Source organism: Hipposideros armiger, unplaced genomic scaffold (assembly GCF_001890085.2).
Source record: "Hipposideros armiger isolate ML-2016 unplaced genomic scaffold, ASM189008v1 scaffold_126, whole genome shotgun sequence".
NCBI lineage: Eukaryota > Metazoa > Chordata > Mammalia > Chiroptera > Hipposideridae > Hipposideros > Hipposideros armiger.
Window position 1 is genome coordinate 1,330,285 of NW_017731476.1, and position 9,521 is coordinate 1,339,805.

Sequence of the window (9,521 nt, forward strand, 5' to 3'; positions counted from 1 at the left end):
CTTCGAGTTGGTAGCTTGAAATTGGTCATGGTAGACATACTCACACCATGGAAATAAGCAAACACTATAAATCAGGCTTTGTTGAGTGTCTACTGTGTGCCAGGCTGGGGCCAAAGCAGTGAACAGAATCGAGCTGCTGCTTCATGGAGCTTCTGTTTGATCTGTCATCTCTGTCTCTAACACCTGTTTGTCTCCATCCATCCCTTGAGTTCTTTCTTCAAGCTTTTGCCATCCGTCTATCCATCCACTTACCTGTCCATCTACCCACCAGTGTACCCACTGGTCCTGCCATCATCCATCCACCCACCTCCTATGACTCCATCCTCCCAGGCAGACCAGCGATTGTCTTCATCTTGCACCCAAGTTTATGAGCTAAGCCCTTTCAAAGATGGAGCTGGTCAATAGCTTCGTCTGGCCCAGGCCAGAGCCCCCGTCTGACTCTGGGCCTGGCATCAGTCAGTCTCCCAGGTGCTCCCCTCCCCGCCGCCCCCCGCCCCCAGCACAGAGCTTCGTGTGTGTGTGTGTGTGTGTGTGTGTGTGTGTGTGTGGACAGCTGAGCAGCTGCCCCGGGGAGCCTGTTGCCCCAGGTGGCACCTGGAAGCTATTGCCCCCGAGAGGGTGTGAAAACCACTGCACACCTTGGCCCAAGTGTCTCCAGGATGATGGTGCGGTGGTGAGGGCTGTTCACACAGGCAGGAGCTGTGGTTTCACATTCGCACTCCCATCTGGGCCTCACACAACCTGATCCAGGTTCATAGTCCCACTATCAATGTTCTAGAGCTTTCCACACCAAGGGCTCATTGTGTTCTCTTCATGACTGTTCCCAACCACCCTGAGTCACAGAAAAGCTTTTAGCTGGACCAACGTCTGCCGACTTCTAGCTCAGACTCATCAAAAAGGAGAAACAAAAAGGAGAAACAAACTAGAGCTGAGTCTCCTTCAAGCATCGCCCTGCAGCCTGGCCTCCAGGCAGGGAGACAGGCCGGGGTTCCAAGCCGGGGTGGGGATTCCCCTCGGGCGCAGGGCTCTGGCAGCGAGCCTCTGAATCAGACCCCCCACCACCTCCCCCAACCCAGTGGTCTTGAAAGGCCGCCTCTAAAGATCAGTACCCGGAGGGGGAAACAACCTTATTTTCTTAAAAACAAACAACAAAAAACTGTGAGTTGTGTGCGGTGTGTAGCATTTATGTCTGCCTCTTGGGCAAAACTGAAGTTCAGTAAGGAGCCTTTAGAATGTGGCTGTTTTCTTGGCTTCTTAATTCACATTTCAACAGACTCTGACAAATGAACAGGCACTTCACTTCCCCCTAATTCCCCAAGATGAGTAAACAAGACGCCAGGGACATGGGAGTGCTGTGTCATGGCCACTGAGTCCCCTCTGCCCCCATCCCCACCATGAGCACCAAAGGAGGGGAGTTTGGGGGGGGGGCCCCACCCTGTACCCCAACACTCGACACAACGCCCAGCCCGTACTGTGCTCAATAAATAATTCTTGGGTTGCAGAAAGGGAATTTGTAAATGAGCAGCAGGAGCCAGAAAAATATTTTTTTTAATTTTGGTTGGTGGGGGGTTGTCTTAAAAGATATGGCTGACTGAGGTTAAGCCCGGAAACTCCTCGAGTGGCCCCTCTGCAGGGTGGAGATGGCCTGGCCCCCAGGCAGGCCAGGCGGTGGCTGCTTTCTCACCCCCACCCACCCACCTCCAGCACAAGCTCTGGTCCCGCCACAGAAGGAAGGAAGCTGACGTTTATTGAGGGTCTGCTCCAGGCTGCACACTGCGTGGGCGACCTCACTGATTTCCCTCAAAGGTCGGTTGTGCCATCCACGTTGTCCAGACAGGAAACCCCAGCCCAGAGATGGGGAGCGACTCACCCGAGGTGGCCCAGCCAGGAGACGTCAGAGATGGGACTCAGACGTAGGTCCACGGGCCGCCTCCAATCTGCCCACCCCCAGGGTCACTGTGGGCTTGCTCCATCTCCTTGATTAGGAAGAATATGACTTCTTGTAGCTTCTGGAGACACCAGACCTGGAGGGCAGGGCTTGGTGTCTGTCACAGGCAGTGCCCTGGTCCCCAGAGGCCCTATGGACAACACTGGACCAGCCTCTTAGCACATGACCCAGGAGCCACCCCATGTGCCTGGCAGGGCGGGAGGCTGTCACCGTGTGCACATAGGCTCGCATGCTGCTCACACACACAGACACCAGTGTGCACCTGAACTGCACACACACGTTGTGCACTCCAGGCTCGGGGCCCCATCCAGGAGACTGAAGGCTGCAGACCTCTTCACCACAGTCCAGGTGACCACGGCTTTGGCTCATGGCCCAGGGGCGCGGCCATCTCTGCATGGCCAGTCAGCCTCACTAGCTGGCTTGGGGCCCAGGTCCCGTAGGTGGAGGGGCCATGACCACCCACTGGCGGAGGTAGCTCCTGGGGGGCCCTTCGTCCCTGGGGCTGATGAAGTCACACTCCACGGGGCTGCCACAGTCCGAGCCCGCGAAGCCGCTGTCAAATGTGTCCATGTCCAGGCCAGCGGGAGGTGAGCCCGCCTCGCTGTCAGATGCCCCTCGGGGTGGCCTGCCACCCCAGGGTGGCCCCGGCACCCAACCCGCCTCTCCTTCAAGGGGCAGCCTTAGTCTGTCCAGGAGGCTGCCCAGGGGCTCCCCCAGCCCAGCAGGTTCACCAGTTGTGACGCAGCCACAGGACAGAACTGTGGCCCCTGTGCCCAAGAGTGGGTCTTCAGTGCCTGGGCCCGGCTCCAGGCTGGTGTCCAGGTTCAGCGCTGGGTAGCCATCATCCTCACAGGTGCAGGGCCACGTACATGGCTCCTCTGCACCCACCACCATCACCGTGTCGATGGATACCAGGCCGTACGGCCGCTCTGGCTCCTGGCTGAAGGCTAAGCTGCCCAAGCTACCCGTAGTGGAGGGGGCTGGGCCCCAGGAGCCCGGCTCAGGCACCCCGTCTGATTCCACCAGATCCGCAGGCCCCGAAAGCACCGTGAGCTCCAGCCCCTTGGCTGCATTCGGTGGGGGGCAGCAGTTGTACATCTCCAGGGTCGAGAGCACCCCTGGGCTCCAGGGAGCCAGCTCCAGGCTGGAGGGAGGGAAGGGTGTGCCCACCCATTTCTGTGAGAGAGAGCAGGGAAGAGGAGTCAGGAATGGGACAAGGCCCAGGGAGGGTGTAAACTCAGGCCTTCGTGGCTCCACGGCCTGGGGTCTGTGTGTGCAGGGCTGTGGAGATATGGGAGATAGGTGAGTCTGAGGTCTGAGTAACAGAGCCCCCACTGGGTCTCCTGTTTCAGTTCCTCCAGACATTTCTTGAAGCCCAGCATTCCTCTGTTTGTGTCCCCACTAGAGTGGACAGGCTGCTAGCACAGAAGCCCCAATTATTCTGGTCACAGCTGTATCCCCAGAGGTTCACACTGTGCCTGGCACACAGTGCCCAATAACTGTTAACGAAATGAATGAGCAGAGTGAATCAATGACCAGCCACTTGGAATGGCCTCTGTGAGCGGGGTGGGTAAGGGCTGTGGGGTCGTAATGGACTAAGGCATTGGGCAGCCCCTAAGCTTGGACGATCCGCCTCGTGACACCGGGTCTCCATCCAAGCAGCAGAAAGAATCTCTGAGACCTGGAATCTCCCAGATGGGAGCCTATTGCCCTTGGCAAGCTCATTTTAGAACCCTGGCGCAGCCACCACCACTGAGTTGAAGTCACTTCTCAGCTGTGCGGCCTTCACCCGGTGACTTGCCCTCTCTGGGCCTCAGCCTCCTCATCTGTGAAGTGGCCTGCTGATACCCACTCACAGGGTTGTTGTGAGGATTCAATGAGCTACCACCTGGGAAGCTCCTAGCATAGCACCCGGTGTATGGCCAGTGCTCTGTGTGTATTTGGTTAAAACAAAAGAGCTGTGCAACCTTTGAGCTTCCAGGAAGGTGCAGAGGAAAGAGTCAGCCCTGTGTGGGCTGCAGGCTCCTCTCCTGCCCCACTGAGCCCACTTTCCCAATCTGAGCCTCCATCTCCTCATGGGGTTCCCTGGGGATGATGGTACACCCACCCTGCAGGGGCTGCATGAAATGAGGGGAATAGAGGCACAGAGGGTGCTCGCAAAGCATCAGACAGACAGACAGCAGCTCAGCCAGTGCTCTAGTCCATGTTTCCAGGCTTAGCTGGGGCAGGCACGCTGCCCCTCCCACTGTCACCACATCCTCTCTGGGGAGGTGGGGGTGCCCTCCCACCACAGGGTGGGTGTTGAGCAGTAAATGTGCCGGAGAACCCGTGGGTGCCAGCAGCGGTGGCTGTGGTTGGAGCTTGGCGGGGGGTGGTGTATTTTGCAGGCAGGTCCATACCCTTCCCAGAACCTGCTCCCTTTCCACCCTCCTATCAGGGGCACCTATGAAAGGACCAGGAGGCCAATCTGGGGCCCAAGGCAAACCCCACCCCACCCCACCACCCCTATGCCCTCTGCTTCCTTGGGCTGGAAAAGGCTGCATGACCTTGTTTAATTCTTATGCCAATTCTGCCTCCAGGATTACTTCCTGCAGAGACCAAAGCAGGCTCCAGGCCTGGCTGGGCCTACAGGCTGGGCCGGGGGTCCTGAGGTGAGGGTGGAGGGGCTCCCAGAGAGGGTAAGAGGCTTCAAGGGGGCTTGTCACCGGGGGAGAGGGGGGCACACTCACCTTGAAGTCTCCTCTGTGGCCCTCATATAGCGGTTGGAAGAATGGTTCTGGGCTGGGAATCTGCACCCACACCTTCCACAGCCTGGGAGGACAGAGGTGAGGTAAGCCCCCCACATCTCACCAAGGAAAGTCTGGCCTCCCCCTTAGATGCTCCCCAATTTGGTCCTGCAGGACACTCAGCACCTCCCAAGACACCCAGTTGCCTCCTTTCCACCCTGCTCCCTCTCCCCTCACTGCCCTGGCTTCAAGATCCATCTGTAAACTTGGGGTGGCACATCTCCCCCAGGCTCCTGAAGAAGCATGGAATTTAAGGGCTTGGCTGCCCATTCTGCACGGGGCCAACGCAGCCCTTCTCCAGGGTGGGGTGGGCAAAGGGCCACTTCCCCAGGGCTGTGGAGGACTCGGTGAGTGACCCAGCGCCCAGCACCTAGCGGGATCCATGAATCCCCCTCGTCCTCTCTCTCCTCAGACACCTCTGCCTCCATGTGTCCCAGTCTGGGTGAGGACAGCCTGCCTCCGGCGAGGGCTCAGCCCGGGCAGCCTGGATCCGCAGCAGCCAGCGCACGCACGGAGGCCACGGAGCTTCTGGTGACTTTTAATCAGCAGCACCCTTTCTCCCAATGGCCATGGGCAGCAGAACCCAGATTAGAAACGGATAAAAGCAAAACCTCTGGTTGAGGCGGAAGGGGTTGGGCCCCCTTCACCCCACCCGGCAGACCCGCACCCCGGGACGCAAAGCCTAAAATTCACTGGGCACTGTTGAGAGCCCAGGGTTCAAAGGCCAACCTCATTCGTTTCATAGCCATGAGATTTTGGGGGACACTTCCTTAAGGGCTCTGTGCCTCAGTTTCCCCATCTGTCAATGGGGGTCATGGCTGTGCATCAAGCTCACGGGGCTGGTCATTCTCATTGTCATCATCACTGTCACGATGACAAGTGCGTCCCCAGCCCAGGCTGACCCCTCCCCCCTCCCTGGCTCTCTGGCCTCACCTCCACGGCAGACGGATCTTCAGGCTCAGGCAGACGAGGACAGGGAATATGAAGAACAGGAGATACAGCAGGTCAGTGTGCCAGCCTCCCTCTACCACTGGGAAAGAAGCCAATACTGGGTCAAATTGAATCTACCTCTAGGAGAGGCCACACGGGGTGGGTGTGCTGGGCAGTGGGTATAGGGGGGAGTGAAGGGGGTGGGAAGGCTGCTGGTGCCTTGAAGGGAGATGGATCTGGGTGCCAACCGTGCTCCCACCCCCAGCCCAGGCCAGTGACGTCATCTCTCTGAGCCTCAGTTTTCTCCTCTGCAAAATGGGGAGAATGACTCCTCCATCACAGAGCTGTTAGGAGGATGGCACACCTAGCCAGGAGAAGCACCTGGCACCCCAAGGCAGGGCAAGCAGAAATGTCCCATGGCTACCACTGGGGATACACTGAGTGGCTACCTTCCAACCCTGCTGGAAAGCTCACGGCAGGGCTCGGGGCACAACTTGGCACAGTGTTGTGTCCGCCCCAGCTTTTCACCTACCTTCTGGCTGGGTGTGAAAGATAACTGGCTCACTCCACTCGCTCCAGGTGCCCCGGAAGATGGAGCCAGGTTGGGGCCCTGCCCGCATTTGCAGCTCATAGCTGGAGCCTCTGAGGAACTCCAAGGGAAGGAGGGAGACGCTTCTGGAATCCACGGAGATCAGCTTTCTCCGTGGACTCTGCCGGCACAGGAAAGGAAGGGATGCACTGGGCCAGGGCCAACCAGGGCACGGCCCCTGCCTCGAGCACAGCCCCTGCACCAGGCCCCACAAAAGGGGCTCAGTTTCCCCTGCGAAGTCTCCAGCCTGAGTTCGGCCACTCCAGAATGGGCAGCACAGACCCACGGGGCACTGTCTCGGCCTTGCCCGAGGTCCAAAGCTTTGTTCCGTTTCTCTCAGATCCCACAGGAGGAGCCCCGCCCTGCTGGGACTGGGAACGTCCCAGGAACAGCTATGGCCACCTGGGAATCTTTCACTGGCAGCATTCCCAACTGCGGACACTTGGAAGGTTTCCACCGTGGCCATTCTCAATTGTGGACATTTCCAAAGGTTTTCAGGGTGGTTAGAGCGCAGTGCTCATAACACCAAGGTTGCCCAGTTCGATCCCCACATGGGCCAGTGAGCTGCACCCTCCACAACTAGATTGAAACAACTACTTGACTTGGAGCTAATGGGTCCTGGGAAAAACACACTGTTCCTCAATAAAAAAGTAAAAAGTTTTCAACTACAGGCGTCTCAGCAACGGACACCCCTGAAATCCTTCCGCCGGGGACATTCTAATCAATGGCGTTAAGGAAAATCTTCAACTGGGACCCTTCTAAATGATGGATGATTCTAGAACTCTTCAGCTGTGACTGTTCTGAATAGTGGGCCATTCTGGAACTTTCCAACACTGAACAAAGGACACCCGAGAGCCTTTGCTTTGGAAGCAATGGTCATTCTAACCCTGGACTTTTGGTTATTGGTACTTCTGGGACTCCAGCTCTGGCCATTCTAAGAAAGTGTGCGAGTTCCAGATTAAACGGTCCCATTTCTGAAACTTCTTCTACTGTCACTACTAGACTCCAGGTGGGATCTGGGGCGGTATCAGCCCCTTCCTCCTTGACATGCTGGTAGGGAAGGAAACGGGGACAGGAAGGAAAGAATTTCAAGGGGTCTCCCACCCCAGGGAGGTTCGAGGAGAGGGTAAGGGGAAACTTCCATCCTTGGTGTGTCCTTGGCTTCCATTCCTGGCTCTGCATTACAAGCTCCCTGTCTCTCGGACGCTCCCCTCCCCCGCCTGGATGCTCTGCATCCCCCCCACCCCGCCCCACTCCTTGAGTCTCCTTGATTCTCTCACCAGGGTCCAGAGGTCTCCCAGCTTCCTGTACTGCAGCTCGTACTGAAGCTTGTCCTTGAGGGCCAAGGAATCATAATTGGAGCTCCAAGAGATGTTATAACGTCCTGAGAAGGTCACAGTGATGTTGAAAGGAGGAGACGGCTTGACTTAAAGGAAAAAGCCAGAAGATAAAACAGGGTGAGATTTTTGTTGCAGCGGAGAAAGACCTGGTTACTCGTCCTGTATGAGATCAGGATTAATAACCCCAAGTGACTGGGTGAAGCGCCCCCTCATCTCCAGGCCTCAGTTTCTTCATCTGAAAATTGAGAAACTTAGACTAGATTGGGGTGACAAACTCAGGGGCAGACAGGCGACAGAAACAGGTCAGACGAGTCAGGTTTGGGGACTGAACTATAAGAGCCCTCCCAGGCTAAAGGGGGATGCGTGATGCAAGCCAGCCCCCGGTGGCCGGGCAGGAATGCAGACCAGGGTGGGGAAGAAAAAAAACCCTAGGAATCCAGATTATTGTAGGAAATCTCTCAAATGTTAACGTTAGCTACGAACCCCAACACTTTCTAAGCTACCTGTCGGCCAGACCCTCGGGTCCTCTAATTTCTACTCTAAATGATGGTGTTGATTCTTTGAGCCCCAGCTTTCCTGAAAAGTCAGAAGACTTGAATTAGCATAGATGTTAATTATGCTGTGCATAATTAATACTGTAATGGTGCTATGCATTATGACGAAAGCCACCACTGCTGAGTACCTGCAGGGCTGCTGTGCTCTGAACACTTTGACACCCCCCCCTGCGAGTTTGGTGTGACAGTTCTTGTGTCACAGATATTTTCTGGAACATGCAAGAGTGGAGATCTGGACCACACCCGTCTGGGTGCCACCCAGGCAAAGGTCCTAGCTAGCCTTCCCTTCCGCTGCATCCCGAATTTAAGCAGGACACAACAAAATATGCGCCTTCATTCCCTCTCTTGTAAAAGGAAACCAGTTGCTATCATACAGGATGAAAATCCATGGGACCAAGCTAAGTGGCAGAAGGATGTAACTTCAGGGGAACCCAGTGACAAATGTCGTGTTAGTGTTAAGAGAAGCGACAGGCCCCTGCCACACGCCCGCCTTGCCTGAGCTCTGTTTGCCACCATCTAACAGTCTCTCTGCCTCCTTCTGTCACCAGCCACTCCCCATCTCTGGGACCTTAGCTCCTTGAGGTGGAGGTTCTGTTCTCCTGGGTCAGTGCTGTGCCCTCACACATTAGGCCCTCCAGAACTATTTGTGAAATTCAGGGGTTTCAGAAAAAGCTCTGGTGCTGCTTATATGACTGTGCCCCAGGGCCTGAGGTGGAAGAAGGCACGGGTCCCCCGCAAGCCATGGTGAGTGCTGTATTGTCACTGCTAGTTCAGCGATGGGTCTTTCTGGACTAGAACCATTCCTAAGCCCTCGGCTCTCTTCCCCAGGCCAGTGGAGGCCAGCTTCTTGGCTTCCTCAGGCGGCCTGGGCTGGCTGGTGAGGACCAATTCAGGGAGGAACTCCGGAGCCTGAGGGTGGTGGTGGGGTGGGGGTGGGAGCTCAGCACAGGGAGGCCCAGGGCCCAGGAGGAGGAAGGGGCACGGAGGGGTGTGCAGGGAGCAGAATACCGCTTCCTGCCACATCTGGGCACAGGCCTGGCCTCAGTCCCTGGCAGACAGGGCAGGAGCGGGGGGGCCCGAGAGAAATGCAGCTGAGAGCCACTGGCAAGGCAGTCCTGCCCAGCTCTCTGAGGGAGATAGGAGGCACCCTTGCTCAATGAATTCACCACACCTGGATCCAAATGGCTGAGTGAGCCTGTGTGTGTGTGTGTGTGTGTGTGTGTGTGTGTGTGTGTGCACGTGTATGAGCGAAAACATGGGCACCTGTGTCTGTGCTGTTTAGGGCAGGGGATGAGAAGACATCTGTGCATGTGAGGGTGTGTTTATGAGTGTGTGTGTGTGTGTGTGTGTGTGTGTGTGTGTGTGTGTGTGTGT

At 56.7% G+C, this 9,521-nt stretch overlaps 1 protein-coding gene across 2 annotated transcripts in view; it reads right to left on the reverse strand.

The window, feature by feature from the left end:
• Positions 1–1,724: 1,724 nt before the first annotated feature.
• Positions 1,725–9,521, reverse strand: part of IL21R (interleukin 21 receptor) — a 34,120-nt gene continuing 26,323 nt past the window's right edge. For both annotated transcript variants that reach the window (XM_019648414.1, XM_019648415.1), the window contains 5 exons: positions 7,534–7,679; positions 6,197–6,374; positions 5,668–5,764; positions 4,678–4,759; positions 1,725–3,124 (listed from right to left, as the gene is read on the reverse strand). In XM_019648414.1, the coding sequence (XP_019503959.1) occupies positions 2,360–3,124; positions 4,678–4,759; positions 5,668–5,764; positions 6,197–6,374; positions 7,534–7,679 (1,268 nt within the window). In that variant the 3' untranslated portion in view covers positions 1,725–2,359. The remainder of the gene's footprint in view (positions 3,125–4,677; positions 4,760–5,667; positions 5,765–6,196; positions 6,375–7,533; positions 7,680–9,521) is intronic.